At 51.6% G+C, this 19,894-nt stretch overlaps 3 protein-coding genes across 3 annotated transcripts; 1 reads left to right on the plus strand and 2 right to left on the minus strand.

The window, feature by feature from the left end:
* Window positions 1-2,075: 2,075 nt before the first annotated feature.
* Apoa4 (apolipoprotein A4) lies at window positions 2,076-4,594 on the minus strand. Its single transcript, XM_052188426.1, has 3 exons — window positions 4,313-4,594; window positions 3,910-4,036; window positions 2,076-3,226 (listed from the first exon to the last, which is right to left on the minus strand). The coding sequence occupies exons 1-3, from the start codon at window positions 4,359-4,361 to the stop codon at window positions 2,248-2,250; spliced, it is 1,155 nt and encodes a 384-aa protein (XP_052044386.1). The 5' UTR covers window positions 4,362-4,594; the 3' UTR covers window positions 2,076-2,247.
* Window positions 4,595-10,857: 6,263 nt separating this feature from the next.
* Window positions 10,858-12,907, plus strand: Apoc3 (apolipoprotein C3). The gene is made up of 4 exons (XM_052188429.1): window positions 10,858-10,955; window positions 11,422-11,489; window positions 11,591-11,714; window positions 12,684-12,907. The coding sequence occupies exons 1-4, from the start codon at window positions 10,858-10,860 to the stop codon at window positions 12,802-12,804; spliced, it is 411 nt and encodes a 136-aa protein (XP_052044389.1). The 3' UTR covers window positions 12,805-12,907.
* Window positions 12,908-15,504: 2,597 nt separating this feature from the next.
* On the minus strand, window positions 15,505-17,323 carry Apoa1 (apolipoprotein A1). The gene is made up of 4 exons (XM_052188427.1): window positions 17,255-17,323; window positions 16,996-17,057; window positions 16,695-16,848; window positions 15,505-16,166 (listed from the first exon to the last, which is right to left on the minus strand). Exons 2-4 carry the CDS (start codon window positions 17,036-17,038, stop codon window positions 15,572-15,574), a joined length of 792 nt encoding a protein of 263 aa, XP_052044387.1. The 5' UTR covers window positions 17,039-17,057; window positions 17,255-17,323; the 3' UTR covers window positions 15,505-15,571.
* Between the last annotated feature and the right edge of the window lie 2,571 nt (window positions 17,324-19,894).

Below are 19,894 nucleotides of genomic sequence, written 5' to 3' on the forward strand. Positions count from 1 at the left end.
ACTTCTGTCTTCTGTGTGCTGGAATTAAAGGCATGTGCCACCACACTTGACCTAGCTTTACACTGATGGCTGGAGCACATTCCTTTCGGGGAGGCTTGGGCAAGTGGGTCCCTGTCACGCACCGTTCAGCCTGTCTGCCCTAACTGGTGAGCTCCAGGCTACTGAGAGACCGTATCCCAAAGGAAGCAAATGGCTTTCTTGAGGGTTATCCTCTGACCTACACACGCACCCATCCACCCAAATACTCACACATGCGTGCATGCACGCACCGCAGTTCATTTCAATACATGACTCTGAAGGGACAGGAACTTTCAGTCTATTAAAGCAGCCAAAAGCAATGCTGTGATCTGGAAGCATATGTCCTAAGGAAGCAGGAAGGCTAGGAGTGTCATCCAGGCTCAAGAAAAAGTAAGCAAGTGTACCCTCTTTCAGAGAAACCAGGAGTATGGCAGGACCTGGGAGACATGTTTGACAGTCCTGGAGACAGTAGGAAAGAGCTCATGGGCTCCATTTAGGATTTGTACTATGAACAAGGGTCTGGGAGATAAGGAGCTTTGAAAGGCAGAGCTCACCTAACTGATCTAACCAGAAGCTTCCGGACCAGCTCAGAACACCAACCAGCCTTTGTCCTGTCTCCTTTTAGTGCCTTGGGGTTCTAAGCAAGTTTTTCTTATAGCCAGTCAGTCAGACTCCTGCTGCCAGGTATCTTGGCCGAATGTGGTCACCTGGTCACCCGTGTCTTCCCTACTAGGATGTGTTTACCTGTGTCTTCCCTGCTAGGGGTCGTAAGTGGAAGAAGCTGTGACAGTTTGGTCCAAGTAGCTGAGGTTAGCGGCGGCTGGGAAGACTTGAAGGTTCTGCCCTTACCTGCATTTGGCGGCCTGGATCTAGGGTCTGGGGATGTGAGCCGAAGAGGACATTCCCTAGGTGTCTGCTACACTGGGGCAGCACACACACACACACACACACACACACACACACACACACACACATTTAGTATTCAAGTACTTGGCACCATCAGACCTTCTGAATAACTCTAGCCCAAGGTTCCTCATTTTTCCTTTCCAAAACAGGTTTTGTAACCTGCTCCAAATCACCCAGTAGGTATCTGGAAACTAGGATGCATACCCAGGCCTGGGTTTATGACACACAGAGGAAGCCTTGGAAGGCCAGAGCAGCTGGGACCACCCACTGCATGCTCCGGTCCATCCCAGGGGGACTTTACCCATTCTGAGGCAGAGGGGTGTGGCTGGCAGACCTGAGTCAGAGGCTACAACCAGTATGTGAAATCCTTTGGGAGGAAGCCCTGAACTATTCTCCTCTGAGACTCCCTCCTTGGAGAGGTTCTAAGTCTCCGAGGGCAGAGGAGAATTCATTCTGGACACTGCAGCCACCTGTGGCTGGCTGTGCCCATGAAACCACTCGGGTCCTCTTATGGGTTCTTAACCCAGCAACCACCAGGTTTGTCATAGGCGGGCAAGCCACCTATCAGGAGGCTCCTGGGCACAGCGTGCCAGGGTTCTCTGCAGGCTGCAGCACCTGCTCTGTCTTTGCTGCCAAGACTCGTTCATATCCTGTGGCATCTATTATACAGCTCTGGAGTCAACAGGTTTATCCATAGGTGGAGAAAATTCTCAAGCAAGCATGAATACCTCACAGTGGGATAAAGTGGCTTACTTTTGCATAAATAAGTATGCACAGGCCCATACAAGAAGGGACTTGCCATACAGTAAACTCTTCAAAGTCAGGGACTATGTCTTGCTGCCCTCCAGGTATCCCTATCATCATGAAACCCAGTCTCCAGGGCACACAATGCCACAAAGGCTGTTTTAACTAGTGCTCAGAATCAGAAACAGCTCTGAGCAGGATGTGTTTTGTTTTGATAGACTGGCCTCTTTTCTGCATTCTCCTCCCTTAACACACCAATCCCTGTCCCACCCGCAGGCTCACTGCCTGCCCCAGCCCACTGTCCCCCAGCCAGAAGCTGCTCAGCTTTGACAGGCATTGATTTCCTCCCCACCTCAGGCCAGCCCCCAAGGAATCACTCGGCAACACGGTGGGGCTAATTTCTCAGTTGCTTTATTGAGTAGCGGGATGAGGCATCATCTCCCACAGGACATGTGTCCTCAAGCTGGTACAAGAAGCGCTTGGGGACAGAGTGACAGACAGGTGGTGGGGCAGGACAGGTGTCCGCTGCTGTGATGGGCTGAGGGCACCAGGGACAGCTCAGCTCTCCAGAGGTTTGGCCTATACCTGCTCCTGGACCTGTTCCTGGACCTGCTCTGGGAGAGGGAGGGCTGGGGCCTGGTCTGAGCTCCCCTTTTTTTCCAGGGTGCTCATGAAGGAGCTGACCTTCTCCCTCAGGCTCTTCTCCAGGAAGCTCAAGTGGCTTTCCACGTCTCCCGAATTGGAGCCCAGTCGCTGCCTGAACTGCTCCACCTGCTGCACCAGAGCCTTGTTGAACATCTCCCCCATGGGCTCCACGGTGCGCCGGAACTCCTCCACCTGCTGGTCCAGCTGCCTGTTCAGCTCTTCCAGAGATTTCTGCAGCCCTTCCGTGTTGCCCTTCAGATTGCTTTGCACATCCTCCACCAGCGGGGCCAGATTCTTGTGCAGCTGGTCGATTTTTGAGGAGACTTTGGTCTGGAGCTCCTCTGCATTCTTCTTCATTTGGAAGGCCAGGCCCTCTATCTGATGGTTGAGTTTCTCCTGCATGCCCTCTGTGAGAGGGGCCAGCCTGCGGCGCAGATCCTCCAGGTTCTGGTCGATGGTGACCTTCAGGTTGTTGGCACGGGGTGCTAGCTGCCCCTTGAGCTCTTCCACATTCCTGTTGAACATGTCCTTTAAATCAGTGGCAAAGGGCATCATCGAGGCCTGCATGTTGTCCACATTCTCCTGTATCGTGGTCTGCATGCGTTGGATGTAGGGGGTCAACTGCTGCTTCATTTCCTGGGTCTTTGTGTTGAGCTGAGCTTGCAGGTCCGTGGCGTAGGGCCTCAGGTGCTCCTGAAACTTCTGCATGTTTTCCCCGAATGTCTGGCTTACTTTGTTGGCATGGGGCATCATGAGGGCACGCAGGTCCTCCAGCTCCTTCTGGATCTCTTCCTTCACCCTCTCAGTTTCCTTAGTTAGCTGCCCACTCAGGTCTATGGTGAAGGGCACCAGCTTGTTGTGGAGGTCACTGGCATATGAATTAACGTTCCCAAGTTTGTCCTGGAAGAGGGTACTTCAAGGAAAGGATGGAGGGAAGGAAGCACCATTAGATATGCTCATAGAACACTCAGCTCTGTACACCTGCCTAGGTCAGGAGTGTATCCATGGGAACAGGGACCGCCATCTTGTCCCTTTGGCCCTCCCTTAGGTAGGTCATGCTTTCAGGAAATCTCCTAGGATTAGTTTGACTTTGGAGTTTTATCTGCAAGGCTTCTGCTGAGCCTCTGCAGCCTTATCGGCCCACCTCGTGACTTGAGGAGTTTGCTTTCCTTTCCTGTGGATAAAGAATGGGACTGGACTTTGACACCCCTCCTAGCCAAGGATCATGTTGTGCAACCCATGTCTTCCAGTGGCACAGGGTCTGATGTCCTTGCATGTGCTCAGTAGGTGCCCCCGAATACCAGCCTCCCTTCCCCTGATTGCCCAGACACCTCACATCCTTACGGGAAATGCCTCTCTCCTCTTTCTACCAAGAGTTTGCGATGGGATTTGGCTATTTACCAAACTCTAGCACATGCAGACAGGAAGGTACTATAGGGATGGGTCCCTGGGTCCAGTTTCCCTTTTTATAGATACCATCTAGGTCCGGGGAGGCAAGACTCTTTTAGTGAGAGCAGGAGGTTTCCAAGGGCCAGTGTCCCACCTCTGAAGTCAGCTATGGGCTTCAAGAAGGCCTTGCAGACTGATCCCACTTACTTGAGCTGCTGAGTGACATCTGTATTCTGAAGTTTTCCCATAGCCTCCTTAGCATCGTTGCCAAGCTGGGTGAAGAAGTCCCACATCACATTGGCCACCTGGTCTGAAGTGACCTCGGCCTGGGCACCTGGGCAGAGAGCAAGTAATTTATAAGGATGCATCTCTCTCCTGGCCCCTCTGCCTCAGCTCTGAGCTGGATAATGTTAGAGTTGGGATAACCCAAATTATTTCCCCATCCCTGGGATAACCCAGGGAGCACGGGTGCCAGGGAGAACAAAGGCCTGTTCTCCTATGAGCTGCTGGGCAAACACAAGGCCGCCCAGAGCTGTCCAATCAGTTCTAGAGCTGGCTTCTTTTGCTGCCTCTCGTATGCTACAGTGGCTGAAGGGCAGTGTCTACTCACCGGTGATGGCCACCAGGGCCAGGGTCAGCAGTGCAGCCTTCAGGAACATCCTGGGCTCCTCACTGGGCCGCGACAGTCTCAGCTACAATGGATGTTTCTCTGGAGTCGGAAGAAGCAGTTCACCTGTGTCGCTGTGAAGACTGACGGACGGCAAGGCCAGCCACCCATTTAAAGCCCCTCCAGCCCTCTCTCTCCCCGCCTCCTTCCCAGTGTGACTCCACGTTGGAAGGTGACACACTCCCAGGAGGCCTCTTGGACTTTAGTGACCCTAAGACAACGTGGAAGCTGACAGCACACAGGCAGCAGAGGGAGGCAGTCTCCTTGAGTTGGCTCCACCCTGTCCAAGAGGCTGGGAAGGATAGACAGAAACTTCAGGAGGACCCAGTCTGGGACTCTAGGGGAGTCCCTGAACAGAACTGAGGCCCCAGAGGCCCTGTTGGCAGCCCTGGGTCTGTGCCAGTCTAGGGGAACAAGGACCAGGTCTCCTCTCCACCCCAATGAGACAGTCCCCACCCTGACAGCTGCCACCTACCCGAACTCCGTCTCAGAACATCAGCTACAGAGATTGTACCAGGCCCAGAGATGGCACAGGGCTGCAGCAGGTTCTAAGCATCAATTTAGATGTCTAGGACACCCTTGGTCAGGAGAGGATCAGATCCCAGGATCAAAGGAGTTAATCATAGATGCGCTTTGTGTCTCATGACTGCCAAGCTGGGTCACCTCGGTCTAGTTATCTGAAGCTTCAAGTTTCTCCTTTGAACAATGTGTAGTTTGTTACGTTAAAGTATGTCGTACTTGTAAAATGGGTGCAGGGGGCTTAGCCCGGAGTAAGCCCTGAAATTAACGACAATGATTTTCTGTGTGCATCAGCGCTAGGAAGGTCGGAGAGAACACGATCCTCTCCTGATAGTGGCAGAAGGAGAGCCACCCTTTCCCTCAGAGTGGGCTAGAGGCAACAGTGAGAGAGCCGGCTGGCTAAGGCTTGATTGCTGCCCCACTATCCCCAGCCATATGCAAGAGCCACCACGCAGAATCACCTCTCTCTGTCTCTGTCTCTGTGTCTCTGTCTCTGTGTCTCTCAGTCTCTGTCTCTGTCTCTCTCTCTCTCTCTCTCTGACAGAAGGTGACAGACACTGCTGTGGAAAGTAAATTTTTTAAATATTTATTTATTTTATGTATATGAGTACACTGTAGCTGTACAGACACTTCCTGTGGTTGCTGGGGATTGAATTTAGGACCTCTGCTCACTCTGGTCAACCCCGCTTAGTCTCTGGCTGGCCCTGCTTGCTCTGACTAACTTTCTCACTCAGATTAACCTTGCTTGATCAGTCCCTCGCTCCGGCCCAAAGATTTATTTATTTATTTATTTATTTATTTATTTATTTATTTATTTATTATAGGTGAGTGCACTGTAGCTGTCTTTAGACACACTAGAAGAGGGCATCAGAGCTCATTACAGATGGTTGTGAGCCACCATGTGGTTGCTGGGATTTGAACTCAGGACCTTCAGGAGAACAGTCAGTGCTCTTACCGGCTGAGCCATCTCACCAGCCCGGAAAGAGAGTTTTTTGATCTCCTACTGAGACTCCACATGTGTCCACACCTACAATTGCAGAAGATATCCACAGGAAAGGAGCCAGGCTGTGGTCAGTGGGGCGCCTCGGTGAACCACACCGGGGACTAGATGATGACACCCATCATATTGTCCCATTGATTGCTGCCCACAAGACAGCATCTGTGAAATGACAGCCATTAGAATAGACCACGACTGTGCCCAGTCTGACTGGCTATGCTGCCATCCATTATTTTTTAAATATGTCCAGATTGGCTTGTCTCATGGGACTGAAGACAGCTGAATCCCTGTTCCCTCTGTTGGGTCCTACTACGCTGCACTGCTCCCCACACTGCTCGGGCTTCCCCGAGTGGCCAGAGCTCACTCCTTCCTAGCACAGCCATGTTAGTGAGTTTTAAAAGAATGACTTATGCCAGGTGTGGTGGTACATAACTTTATTATTTTATTATTTATTTATATTTGTTTTTTTTTTTTCAAGACAGGGTTTCTCTGTGTAGCCCTGGCTGTCCTGGAACTCACTTTGTAGACCAGGCTGGCCTCAAACTCAGAAATCCACCTGCCTCTGCCTCCCAAGTGCTGGGATTAAAGGCGTGCGCCACTACCACCCGGCAACATGACTTTAAACCCAACACACAGGAGGTTGAGGTCGGTGGATCTCTGAGTTCAAGGGCAGCCTGGTCTACAGAGTGAGTTCCAGGAAGCTAGGGCTACACAGAGAAACCCTGTCTCAAAAACCAAAAATAATGACAATGACAATCTTCTTTATTTACTAATATTTGGTGGGGAGGGTGAGTATGCATGCATCCTAACCTGTAGATAGACAGATGTCAGATGAGGACTGTTCTCTCCTCCTTCTGTCTGGGTTCCAGGGCTTTAAACTGATGTCATCAGGCTGGGTGACTGTGCGCACTGAGTCATCTTGGTGATCTTTCGGTGTTTTCTGAATTCAGGCTCTGGAGTCATCGCCTCGAGTTTGCATCTGGATTCCACACAGTATGTGTTGTGTGGTCTTGGATGAGTCTCGGTTGGGAAGATTCTGTGAGACAATCTGGTTCCCTGTAGGTTCCTTGTTGAATATTAGCTATGTTTTAGCTCTAAACGGTTTGTCTCTCTGTACCATTGACCCATTGGTCCTCACCTTGCTTTGCCTAATCAGGCCTGGTCCAGCCTGTGCTGGGCCCAAAGGTCAGAACCGATGGGGGATGAGTCACGTAGGACCTCAGCGACAGCTCCAACTCCTGAACCTGCAGGCTGAGTACCAGGTGCCAGCAGCGTGGGACAGGTCCGGAGGTCCTTGCCCACTCGTACCCTCTCTGAGAAGACGTGTGTTACCTAAGTTTGTTTAAGAGTGGTTGCCAGTGATGGACTGTCAGATATGCATAGATATCTGAGTCATCCATGGGTACAAAACTTGGCTCTGAGCTAAGACACTGGGACATAGTGCACGCACGTGTGCCCAGCACTCACGTATGCACCAGCCCCTGCAGGGAGGTTGTACTGCCTGCTGGAGCGTCATAAATCATCATATTGACTTCTCCAAGACTGGGGCATACTTCATATGCATCTGCTGGTAAATTTGCATAGGAGGTGAGGCAAAATGAGAACAGGAGAGCAAAATGTCTCAGCTTTTGGGGAAAAGAACAGACTACCTTATAGCCAGCCTTGGGCACAGAGGATCAAGTGGTCTTGGCACTCACGTCTCTAACCCTCCATCTCCTTGCCTGTGCTCATACAGAGCTCGTGGCCCGTAAGGCTGATAGCGGTGCCCATAAGGGATGTGAGGAGAGTCCTGGGACTCTCACTCATCCAGCCTGCTGTTAGCCAAGCAGAGGCAGACTGGCAATCCACTCCTGAGGGCCATTCTCAGCCCAAACATTCAAGACATCTTTCACACTGTCAATTTGACAGAATCTCGAATCACCTGAGAGAGGGGTCTTCGGGTGAAGGAGCCCAGACTGTACACAATGGAGAAAGCGAGCAGAGTGGGGCTGAGAACTGGCATCTGTGGCTCTCTGCTTTTTAGTTGTAAATGTGATGTGACCAGCTGCTCCACGTTCCTGCCACTGCAACTCCCCATGTGTAAGCCACGAAAAGCCCCCACCTCGTCATATCAATAGGAAAAGAAAGGACGACACTCCCCCACTGCTGCTTCCTCCATGGGACTGGGTCTCTAAGCCAAGAACACTGTCCTCCCCCCAGAGGATCCTAGGCCAGAAAGCCACCACCAAGAGGCCTCCCTATGGCTGAGAGGGTACAAATATTTTGGAAGGGATTAAATCCCAGAGCCCAGGTTCCAAGGTATCACCTGCATGCCAGCTACTACGTGGGTTCATACACATAAGCTCTCTGTGCAGCTGAGTATCTCACGGCTGAGACTCTATTGGCGTCTTTTGACTTTTCTTGATTCAGTGATCCTGTTCTCTACAGGGGAGATAGGGAGATTGACCCTGCCTATCAATGGAAAATGACCCAGTCTGCCTGTTACATCATTCTCAGGGCCAAGGACTTGGTGCCACACCCCAGATTGGAATCTGATCCCTATTGTGCCCTTTGCCTAGGAACAAGAAACAGGCTGAGAAGAAAAAAGAACATAGCATCTCCCTCCACTGCACACAGGGCCCAGTCCGGGTACCACCTTCGCTCCCCCTTGGCTTTGCCAAGAAATTTTCTCAGAGGAAGCTTAGGTATAAGTGGGTGCCAAGGACCAGCTCAGGTGCTGAGACCCAGATTTCCCACTGCTGCGTGGTGTGTGTTGAGCAGGTCTCTACCCCACTGGACCTTTGGTTTTTCAGCCATAAAATGGAATTAGTAATGTTTAAGTTACATAATTCGAACAACTAACATTTTAACAGAAAACAATCTATGTTTTATTGTGTTCTGAGACCGAGTCACATTATGTAGTCCAGGCTGACCTCTAACACAGTTTTTCCTGAGTGATGGACTTGTAAGCAAACACTATCATAGCTACCCCAGACAACAGTCTTATGTCAAAAGAATGAATTTCTTTTTTTATTTTATTTTATTTTTTTAAAGATTTATTGATTTATTTTATGTATGTGCATACCCTCTTCAGACACCCCAGAAGAAGACATCAGATTCCATCAGATGGTTGTGAGCCACCATGTAGTTGCTGGGATTTGAACTCAGGACCTTAAGAGCAGTCAGTGCTCTTAACCCCTGAGCCATCTCTCCAGCCCCAAGAATGAATTTCTGATAGATGAGTTTCGAGTCTCAGCCAAAGACAGAGATTAGGAGCTCAGAGGGGAAAGCCGGCCGCCTTTCTCAGGCTGAGATTTCATTCAGACAGCTTGCTGCCTACAGCAAGTCCTGTTTCTGCATGGAAACCTCCTGCTGTCTCTGGCTGGGCGGTCAGCGTTTGGGAGGTGGGGAAACTGAGTCCCTTCCTGGGCCAGCTGCCGTGTGTTTCTCCATAGTCTGGGAGATCAGTGTCCCATCCCGTTAGCTTCTGACCACAGAGCCTGTGAGTCAGCGTCAGAGACATCAGCTGCTTATGTGTTTGTGTGCAGGTGCACAGGCATGCGTGACATGCACACCTATGGAGGCCAGAGGTTAGTTTCAGGTATCATTTTCCAAGAGCTGTTCACCCTGCTTTATGAGATAGTCTCTCAGTGGTATCTGGTACTTACTGAAGAGGACAGGCTGCCTGGCTATCAACTCTTGGCCTGCTACCTATCTCCCTGCCCCCAGTGCTGGGGTCACAGGTGGACACTTAGGCTGTCACATGGGTATTGGGGATTGACTTACTGTCTTCCTACTTTTGAGATGAGCATTTTGCCCAACTGGCCTATTTCTCCAGTCCTGAGGGTAGCATTTAAACCTAGGATTTTGCCGGGTAGTGGCTCACATCTATAATCCTAGCACTCAGGAGGCAGAGGCAGGCAGATTTCTGAGTTTGAAGCCAGCTTCATTTCAGGATAGCCAGGGCTACACAGAGAAACACTGTCTCAGAAGCCCAAAAAAAGAAAAAGGAAAAGAAAAGAGAATTAAAACCAACCATCCCCTCCCCCCCAAACTTAGGATTTCTTGGCTCCAAAGTCTTTGCATCCAGAAGCCATCTGGTGCTGACTAGGCTGTGGGTCTCAGTATTAGCTCAGAGGACATCTTAGTTGCTCCAGAGCATCTCCTTTATCCTCACCTTCTTTGTGAATGGCCTCTCTCTATAGCTTGCTGCTTGCAGGCACTCACAGACAGGACTTATGTAAGGCTCAGACACTATCCAGCCATGGGCCCTGCTCCTATCTCAGGATTGCTAAGGATGGGTCCAGAGGGCAAGAGGAGTCCTGCGGAGGAGGCGGGGAGGGGCAAGGCCTTGGGTTTCGTGTAACCTTTGTCCTTCTCTCACTAACCCCTGCGGCAGAGGAGACTGTTAGGAACACAGCCACGGGTGGGGGGGGGGGAGGCCTGAGGTGGAGGTCGGGGTGGGGGCATGTGACCTTCACTCTGCCCCCTCCCACCGAGCTTCTGCCATTGCTCCACAACTGCCCCACAGATTCCCCATCCCATTCTATTGTGAGACTTTCGGGGGGGGGGGGGCCTCCGTGAAGGAGCCTGTCGCCGGCTCTAGGCTGTTGTCTGGGCGTTGGTGGGAGAGATGGGTCTGGACAGTCAAGTGTGAAGGGTTGCAGCGGGCCTGAGGGCCAAGGCTTGTCCCCTTGTCATTTTCTGTCTCACCAGCCTCATGTAGGTGAACCAATAGGTAGCTGGTCCCTTGGTTGTGGAGGTGGATGTGAAAAGCGTGGGCAATCTCAGAGGGATTTCTCAACTCCCCTGGCAGCTAGCTGCATGGCCTTCCCTGCCTCAGGCTCTGGTCTGGACGGCTCAGCAGGTGACCTTTGACCAGCACACTGGGCCTTCGGTGCCCGCTGTCCCATCCTGGAGCCAATATAAAACAGGTCAGAGCCCTCCCCGATTGCCTGCTCAGTTTTATCCCTAGAAGCAGCCACTCCAGGTAATGCACCTGGGGAGGACGGGGAGGAAGGGAGGAGACAAAGAGCTGGAGGAAGCTCTTGCCATCCAGCCAGTTAGCCCACAGGAGGCTTGGGATTCATGGCCTCCTCCCTGGAGGGTGGGGGATGTGGGAGGGCTAGAAGCTAGGGAAAGGGAGGCCACTGGGCCAAAAACCTTGCACTGGGTAGAGGCAGAGCTGACCGGAACTGGGTCATTCTGTCCCTTGTCTGGCTTGCTCTGAGCTATTAGAAGCCTTTGGTATCCATGCCTGCCCCAGACTGAAAAAAAAAAAAACAAAAAACCCCGAGGCCTAGAAAGGAAAAGAAACCTGTTGATTCTTAGTATATCAGGGCAGAGAATGGGTAGATGTTCTGCTCTGTAGAGGATTTCTATAGAAATCCTCCATCTTCCACCTCACCTGGGGGCCTGGGTCTCCTGTAGTTCTCTGTCTGAGAGCTGATATCAGGAGAAAGGCTTGGGATACATGACGCAGGGGCCATGGGGTCTCTAGGGAAGGGCCTAGATGTGGCAGATGCACAATACCCTCTCACACGATGGTCTCCTGCAGGTGCACAGGTGCCATGCAGCCCCGGATGCTTCTCATTGTGGCCCTCTTGGCTCTCCTGGCATCTGCCCGTAAGCTGGTTGGAGTGGGGCTGGGGTTTCTGTGGGAACTGAATAAGCAATGACTGAACAGGAGCTGAGGACTGACATGGCTAAACTCTGCTCTCTTGCAGGAGCTGATGAGGTAGAGGGATCCTTGCTGCTGGGCTCTGTGCAGGGCTACATGGAGCATGCCTCCAAGACGGTCCAGGATGCACTAAGCAGTGTGCAGGAGTCTGATATAGCTGTGGTGACCAGGTATGCGTATTCATCTCCTTTCTTATGTCTTCTCTCCTGCCCTGGTACTGAGGCCCTGGCACAGAGACTATGGCCCACCGAATTTACCAGGGCCTTGGGGCCTGTCTAAGCCTCTGGTCCCTCATGGGGCCTTTGCTTGGTACTGTGACTAAGATGACAGGCAGGGCAAGCAACCTTCTCCTATCTCCTCTGCTTCTCCTCAGAGCAGCCTGAGGGACATTTTTAACCTAGTTATAGGTTTTCTTCTCTGAGCACAGGTCATGCTCTGGGAGGCCTACCTTCCCTGGTTTCTGCCTGTATGCAGGCGTTAGGGGTAGGAAGTGAGGAGTTGGGTGGAGGGTTGGGAGCTAGGGGGGTGGGGGTCTGCCCTGTTTCCATCCCTAGGCTCAACTGAGTTAGGCATCCAGTGACACATCACCCCCTGGCCAATGGCTTTGGCTGACATTTGGTATAGCAAAAGATGTTGACAGTCTCTATCCCCAGAACAAGTTGTGGAGAGGATATCATATACACAGTTTTGCAGATGATAAAGACTTAAGTAACCTGGCCTAGGTCACACAGCTTAGAAGCCATTTAGTAATGTTTCAGATGAAAGACTGGCTCCCCTCTGCCTCACCCACTTAGAGCCAGACACCCCAAGGAAACTATTTGTATGGACTACGAAGGCAAGCTGACCTTAGTAGCCTCCTCCTCAGCGCTTGGTGCCTCAGGCCTGAAAGGAGATTGGATGTGAGTCAGTGAGGGTCTGATCCAACCTTGATGACAGTGGGGTTTTTTAGGGTGCTTCTTTACCATCCCTTTCACCCTGGGAGGTAGCTGCAGCTGACTCCTAGGTGGTGCTAGGTGAGGTTGTGCTGGAGGCTTAGGGAGCCGGTGGAGTCCTGGGTGCAGTCCTGGGTCTAGCTGCCCACAGGGGATCTTTTCACACACACACACCCCCATGGATGCCTCTATTGCTTTAACCCCCAGGGGCTGGATGGACAATCGCTTCAAATCCCTGAAAGGTTACTGGAGCACGTTTACTGACAAGTTAACTAGCCTCTGGGAATCTACCCCTGAGGTTGAACCAACTCCAGCTGTTGAGCCATGAGACGTCTGTGTTCCAGATGTGCCTGTTCACCCATCCTGCTGGCCTCCCAGGCCTGCCATGTGGCCCCTGAAGGTTGCTTTAAGGGCAAAGTATATCCTGATGTCGTCACCCCTCCCAGACCTCACCTAAACATGCTGTCCCTAATAAAGCTGGATAAGAAGCTGCCATGAGTGGACGTCCCATGAGCCTTGATGTCTGGGCATCGGAGTGAGCTGAGCCTGTTGAATGGGTGGGGCTGGGGCTGTAGGTCATCCAGCTCTTTAGTGGTCTCTGGGGTGCTTCTTCCTTTGTATGTAGGACTAACTCTGCTTCCCCCCCCCTTGACTTAATGGGCTTATGTGAAAGATCAAATCGGGTAACAGACTTACAATTCCAATCTGTCAAGTGTGGGACAACATGGACAATGTGACTGGAGTGTGGTATCTGTCTAACTAGGGCTTTTATGTCATCTCCAGGCTTAAGATCAGATGTGACCACCAAACCCGTTCAGCTGGTTTGCATAATCCAGACTGCCTGGCCCCTTTAAACACACCGATAGGAAGGAGGCAGGCTGGGAGGCTGGCTAGATATGTCTCAACCCCACTGCATTGCAGCTGCCTCCATTTCTTACAAATAAAGTGGGTACAATCTGCCTCTCTTCTGAGGGTTTGTTGTGGAAATGAAATGGTAGTGTTTAAAAGCACAAGGCACGTATGTGCACACCCCTTGTAAACAGTCCTCACTGTGATAGCTAAACTGGGTAACCCCCTAGACTGGAATGGAGATCCAGTGTCCTCAGAACCCCAAAACGGCTGCTTACTATGTTCCCACCACCCCTAAACACTCACTTCAAAGAGACCCAGAGTCACAAAACAGGCCTTGCACATTATAGAATAAAAGACCGACGTTCAGAGGTCCCAGCGGCTGCCCTGTATCAAGAGCAAGCACACTGCAGGGCCAGCCTTCCGTTTTCCACTTTGCCAGCATGGGAAAAGCCTCTGCCAGGGCTCGGAGGCTCCTTCCCAGACCGCATTGGTACAACTAGCAGACTGGACTATGTTCTCTCTGGAAATCCAACAGGGGTTTCTCTTACTGTCCACCAAGAGCCGGAAGTCCCCGTGTCCACACCTGAAAACCTTCCTACCCAAACTTGGTTCCACGTGATTTGTGGATTTAAACACCCGCCCCTTCATCCAGGCTTGCGAAGATACACCGGAAATGGATAAAGACTCTCCAGAAGGATGAAGATGGCCTGCATTCCAACACAGGCATGAAGAGGGGCCAGATGAGAGAAAGGCTGTTGGTGTGAGAGTGTTTCTGCAGGCATCCTCATCCCTGTGAACATGAGTACTTGGTTACACTTAAAAAAAAATTTTTTTTTTTTAAAGTAATGGATGCCTATTGCAGGCTAGTCTAAATAGTGTGGAGCCTGGGCGTGGCATGAGGCTCAGGTAGAGTGCTTACCCAGCATGCACGGAGCTCTGGGTTCAAGTCTCAGCACAGAATAACAGTGGTGGATCATCCTCAGAACCCCGAGCTCTTGGGAGATGGAGGCAGAGAAATCAGAGATCATCCGAGGCCAACCTGGGCTACTGGAGACACTGTCTCCAAATAAAATGAATGCATAAGTAAATAAATAAGGACCGGTGAGTCGGCTTAGCCAGTAGAGGCGCTCGCTACACTAATCCTGGTGTCCTGAGTTTGATCTTTGAGACACACATGGTGGAAAAAGAGAACAGATATCTGCAAACTGTCTTCTGATTTCCACATATGTTCTGTGGCACGTGAACACACACACACACACACACACACACACAAAGTCTAATAAAAATTTAAATATTTTAAATTACCCTTATTTATATTTGTGGTGTGTGTGTGTGTGTGTGTGTGTGTGTGTGTGTGTGTGTCTTCTAAGTACTGAACTCAGGTCCTCAGGCTTCTGCAAGTGCCTCCACCTGAGGAGCCACCTCTCCAGCCCTTTCCTACGGTGACTAACTTCAGACTTCCCAGCTCAGTCCCTCCAGCTGATGTGGACTTAAAGGCCTTCCTTCGGGATTTAGAGCTGGATATGAAGGCCTCTCTGATAAATGTGTGGTGATCAGCATCACAAAGAGGGGTGTTTGTTTGTTTGTTTTTGTACCCAACTGTCAGGTAGAGGGAGTGGCTGCAGCCATGACTGATGTGTTCACCACACTGTGTGGGTGCACCCGAGGGAAAGAAAAAAGGCACTTGTTTGTTGAGAGGTTTGGGGTGAGTGACTGAGAGCTGGCTGAGCTCCAGGCATTTTAATAGCGTCCACCCAATCATTTCCGGTCTCTGGGGCTCCTGGAGGAATCCCGGCTCGAAGGAGTGGAAGAGGTTAAGAGGTTCCCATCCTGTACCCTATCTGGAAACGCGGCTAGCCCAAGAAAGCAGCCCTCTCAAAGCAGAGTCCTATTGTCAGTCACTCCCAATCTGGGTTACAGCACTAGTGGTCTGAGCCTCTGTGGGGGCCCTTTTGGGGTTCCTTCTTGCTTTGCCTGGCCATTCATTTCCCTCTGAGCCTTCTTAGGAAGGGATTCTGTCTCATACTCTAAACCAGCCGGGGGAAGGGGGTGCAGCTTGAGTGAGCTGAAGAGCTGAGTAGTCGGGTGGAAAGGAATCCTCCCTGCAGCGCCACGTTCCCACGTCCCTTGATGTACCCTTAGAGCCCTTCCTGTGTCCCCCCAAAGAAAGAAGCTATTCCACTTTGGAAAGGTTTATTGTAAGAAAGCCAGGGCAGGGGTGGGGCGTGGAGGCAGGCACCTCACTAGGCGGCCAGCGTCTCGCTGGCCTTGTCGAACATACTCTTGACTTTGGTCTTAAAGGTCTCCAGTATGGGCATCAGGCTGTGTTTCAGGTCCTCCAGCGCGGGTTTGGCTTTCTCGCCAAGGGTCTTCAGGTGTTCCGTGGCCTTGGTGTGGTACTCAACCAGGGTGGGGTTGTTCTTGAGCTCAGCCAGGCGCTGGGCCAGGCTCTCCCGCATCTTGTCACTGTGGGGCGCTATCTGTGTACGCAGCGAGTCTACGTTCTTGCGCATGCGGTCGCGAAATTGCTCGGCTATCGGGGTCAGCTTCCCGTGCAGCTCCTGCAGCTTCTTGCGCGCGCTCTCGTGCAGGTCAGTGCTCAGAGGCTCCATCTGCTGGCGGTAGAGCGCCACTTCCTCGTTCCACTTCTCCTGGAATTTGTCCAGGAAGGGCTGCACATTCTTCTTCACTTCCTCCAGGTCCTTGTTCATCTCCTGTCTCAACCAATCTGTTTCTTTGTCCAGATTTTCCCAGAACTCCTGAGTCAACGGGCCCAGCTGATCCTGCAGGCGACCAACGGTTGAATCCAGAGTGTCCCAGTTTTCCAGGAGATTCAGGCTAGAGGGGGAGAGAGAGCGCGGGTGTGAGAGATGGCCCCAGGCATCCTGCACTGTCCCTGGTCTGCAGATCCATGCACGTGATACCTGGGGTCAGGTCTTGGTGCCACCTGTCCCCAGATGTACAGTTGCTATGGTCCTAGTTTCCTCGAACATGCAACCAACCCTCTAACTCCCTGCACTCCCTTTATATTCCTCTGTACGTATGGCCTAAGGCACCAAGAACACATATGTGGTTGGTGCCGGTTGCAAGGCCAGTCCCATTTTTTTGTGCTGTCTGACCAGTACTGGGGGTTACCCAAGGAAAAGGGATTTTGCACTCATATGCTGAATGAGGGGCTGTGGTTACCCAACAGCAGATGAGACCCATCCCTAGTCCTCCATTAGAAGCTGTCATGGTGCCCAGCTGGTAGGGAAGTAGATGAAGGTCTAGCTAGCTCAGTTACAGCATCTTCTCACTGGTCTCTCTGCCCACCCTGGATGGGCATCCCCTGGCCTGCTCCAGGCCCCACGCCAGGTCCTTCCTTACTTCAACTGCTTGCCCACGGCGGAGGATTCAAACTGGGACACATATTCTCTGCCGCTGTCTTTGACTGCATCCACATACAGAGCCGCGAAATCCTTCACTTTGTCCCATCCAGACTGGGGGGCATCTTGCTGTAGTAAGTGCCACGCCTGGCTCCCTGGGAAGGGAGGGGAGACCCATGTTAGGTCAGCTCCAGGCTGGGGGCCTGAGCTGAAACGTCAGACTTGGAGTCAGGGAGGAGAGCGGTAGCAATTCTGTTCTCTGTGCCCAGGGAAGTAGTCCACACAGGCCAAGAGGCACCTACCTGTCAGGAAGACCAGAGCCACAGTCAGCACCACAGCTTTCATCCTGAAGGGTGTGGGTGACCTGGAGAAGAAGAAGGAGAGCTGGTCTGAAGGGAGGCATTGTCATGGAGAGGCTCTACACACATTCAGGCCTGTGGAAGAATTGTCTGGAGTAGGAAACGGTGCCAGATATCGACGGTATTGATTTGGACAGTGGAGCATCAACTGGGAGGCACTAGGGAGCTAGAGCAGCAGCCTGGGGCAGGTAGCGACACTTACCTCCCGGGAACTCTCCAACAGTCTAGGTGTCCAGCTCTTCTTCCCTGGCCTTATATATGTGTGTGGGTAGGGGCTGGGCTGGGAGGACTGATAAGCTCTGCCTGGCCCTGTCACTGCTTACTTTTGCTGGCGATGTGGAACTTAGAGGTCAAGGATCAGCTCTGTTCCTGAGGCTGGGCAAACAGAGTGGGCAAACAGGAAGCTACGGGGGCTGCAGAGCTGGGGGTCAAGGGTTCAGGTGGGGGCAGCATGGAGTGGCTGCAGACTCCAGGGGTCCCCAGGGGTAAGGCAGTCACACCATCCTGTGGTGGGTGTGTTAAGATAGTCTCATGTAGCCCACTCCTGGGCTCCTCTGTGTTGAGAGTGCCCCGAGCCAGGAGCAGGGTAGGAGTGAAGAATTTTGGGATCCTGCTCTCATAGCCCCCACCCCCAAGTTTTCTTGCATTCCAAGGGGTTCCCCCTTTCCCCTCACCCTGGTCCCCAAGTTTGGGGACTTATTTCTCCAGATGCCACATGCTTTACCAGCCTTCCAACCCTAAATCCAAGGACAACTGAGGTGTCAGGTAATTGCCTGGGTGAAATGCAGAGAGGCTCAGGTCCCCAGGCTAAGGGTGAAGACCCCTCTGACACTTCAGAAGAAATGATGGAGGCCAAGATGGAGTTGTTAGCTTCTCCCTTCTCTCCTTCCCTCCCATCATTCCTCCCTTCTTTCCTTTTGCAGACAGGGTCTTTCTGTGTAGGTCAAGCCTGCCTCCAACTCAAGATAATCCTGCCTCATCCTTCCAAGTGCTAGAATGTGCTACCAAGCCTAGCTTTAGTGTGCGTGCGTGCATGCGTGTGTGTGTGTGTGTGTGTGTGTGTGTGTGTGTGTGTGTTTGCTGGGGTGGAAACCAAGGCCTTGCACAAGCTAGTCAAGGAGTCTATTACTGATTTTTTTTTTTATCCAGATCTTAAAGTTGCCATTGTTGTTGTTTAAAGATTCATTTATCTTATGTACATGAGAGCTCTGTTTTCATGCACACCAGAAGATGGAATCAGATTCCTTTACATATGGTTGTAGACCACCTTTACATGTGGTTTCAGGTAATTGAACCTAGGACTTCTGGAAGAGCCAGTAGTGGTCTTAACCACTGAGCCACCTCTCCAGCTCCAGTTGCTAATGTTTTTGTTATGTGTAGATGTTTTTTACTGAGCCTCCCTTTCAAAGACAACCTCACCATATACCATGACCACTAAAAGGGGCCATGGAGTTCAGGGACGCCATGTCTTTCCAGAGTGACGAGGGCCTAGGCTCACTTGCCAGGATGGGAGAGCTGGGAGCTGGGTAGAGTGGGCTGAGTATGGTCACCCATGTCTTCAATCCTTGCACTTGGGAGGTCAGAGGGTTGAGGGTTCAAAACCATATCCTTGGCCATATAGCAAGTTTAAAGTCAGCCTGGGCTACATGAGACTGTCTAAAAACAAAACAAAACAAACAAAAAAACCCACAGATCATCTCTAGAACCCCGTCATGGAAAGTGAGTTTTCAAGCTAAGAGGAACTTTTGAGACTATCTATTTAAGGATCTCAGCTATGAACTTCCTTCTGGATAAGGGCCTGGTGAGAGTGGAAGGAATTTGCTGTGTCCTTTATCTCTTAGAAGCAAGGATGGACCTTGAGCCCAGGTCTCTGCATTTCGGACCCAGGACAGGGATGTACTCTGCCCATCTCCCTAGGAAACTCCCCAACTCCCTAGAAACCAGCTTGTAGTCTACCAGTTCAGGGAGTGGCTAGGCTCCAGGCTGTTCCCATCCCAGGAGGCTTTGCAGCCAGAGAGAACCTTGGTTTGAACCTGGGATCTGCAACTTAATTCTCCAGGGGACAGGGACGAATTACATAACCTCTCCACCCCCTGGTCTCTTATCTGCTAGAGAAAGATAAGGACAGAACATGCTACGGCTTCCTTATGATCCCAGTCACTGTGTGGGAAGCACCATGACAGGATGGAAAAGATATGTGTGCATTTCCTAAGGCCAGGAACCCGTGCCTGTGGTCTAACATGGCAAATGTGATTAGAGGACTTGAACTGAAGGGTAGCCTGGGATATCCAGAGGGCACAGTAATCACAAGGGTCCCTCAGTGTGCTAGAGGAGGCAGAAGGGCCAAAGCCAAGGAGACCCTCGAGACCAGAAAAAGAGGCCAAGCAGTACGGGTGTGCAGATGAGCCGGGCGGGTACTGCCTGCCCATCCATGGTTCTGAATGAGTGAGTTTTCAGACAGAACACCACTCTGACAATCCCGTGACTTTAGCCACGATTTGAGCTTCTGAGCTTCTTGGCTTTATCTGAATGTGAATTTCAAGCAAAACTGTTGAAAGGTGACCAAATGCTAATGGCAAGTGTTCAGCGTCTCAGACTCCTGATGTCACTGCCACGAACACATTCCATTACTAACTAGGCCATAGCCTGTGACCCCAGCTGCTGGCAGCAAAACTGGGGTGAGGCAGGTGCCTGGCTTGCAGGCCCTGTGATGCAGGACATCTTTTCCAGGTTGAAACTAGTCCCAGAGGGCTGTGGGAGCACACAGTGGGAGGTGGCCTCCTTGAGAGAGGCTCTCCCCACAGGAGTAGGTTTTTTTTTTGTTGTTTGTTTGTTTTGTTTT

This window comes from Apodemus sylvaticus, chromosome 7 (assembly GCF_947179515.1).
Source record: "Apodemus sylvaticus chromosome 7, mApoSyl1.1, whole genome shotgun sequence".
In the NCBI taxonomy this organism is placed as follows: domain Eukaryota; kingdom Metazoa; phylum Chordata; class Mammalia; order Rodentia; family Muridae; genus Apodemus; species Apodemus sylvaticus.

What these genes read in the sequence shown, in the direction of transcription:
- Apoa4 (XM_052188426.1), bottom strand. Translation starts at nt 4,361, where the DNA reads ATGTTCCTGAAGGCTGCACTGCTGACCCTGGCCCTGGTGGCCATCACC. An exon ending in GGCCCTGGTGGCCATCACCG is followed by an intron (nt 4,037 to 4,312) that starts GTGAGTAGACAC and finishes CTCTCTGCCCAG; the next exon opens with GTGCCCAGGCCGAGGTCACT. An exon ending in GATGTCACTCAGCAGCTCAA is followed by an intron (nt 3,227 to 3,909) that starts GTAAGTGGGATC and finishes CTTTCCTTGAAG; the next exon opens with TACCCTCTTCCAGGACAAAC.
- Apoc3 (XM_052188429.1), top strand. Translation starts at nt 10,858, where the DNA reads ATGCACCTGGGGAGGACGGGGAGGAAGGGAGGAGACAAAGAGCTGGAG. An exon ending in GGCTCTCCTGGCATCTGCCC is followed by an intron (nt 11,490 to 11,590) that starts GTAAGCTGGTTG and finishes GCTCTCTTGCAG; the next exon opens with GAGCTGATGAGGTAGAGGGA. An exon ending in GATATAGCTGTGGTGACCAG is followed by an intron (nt 11,715 to 12,683) that starts GTATGCGTATTC and finishes TTTAACCCCCAG; the next exon opens with GGGCTGGATGGACAATCGCT.
- Apoa1 (XM_052188427.1), bottom strand. Translation starts at nt 17,038, where the DNA reads ATGAAAGCTGTGGTGCTGACTGTGGCTCTGGTCTTCCTGACAG. An exon ending in GGCTCTGGTCTTCCTGACAG is followed by an intron (nt 16,849 to 16,995) that starts GTAGGTGCCTCT and finishes CTCCCTTCCCAG; the next exon opens with GGAGCCAGGCGTGGCACTTA. An exon ending in GCCGTGGGCAAGCAGTTGAA is followed by an intron (nt 16,167 to 16,694) that starts GTAAGGAAGGAC and finishes CTCCCCCTCTAG; the next exon opens with CCTGAATCTCCTGGAAAACT.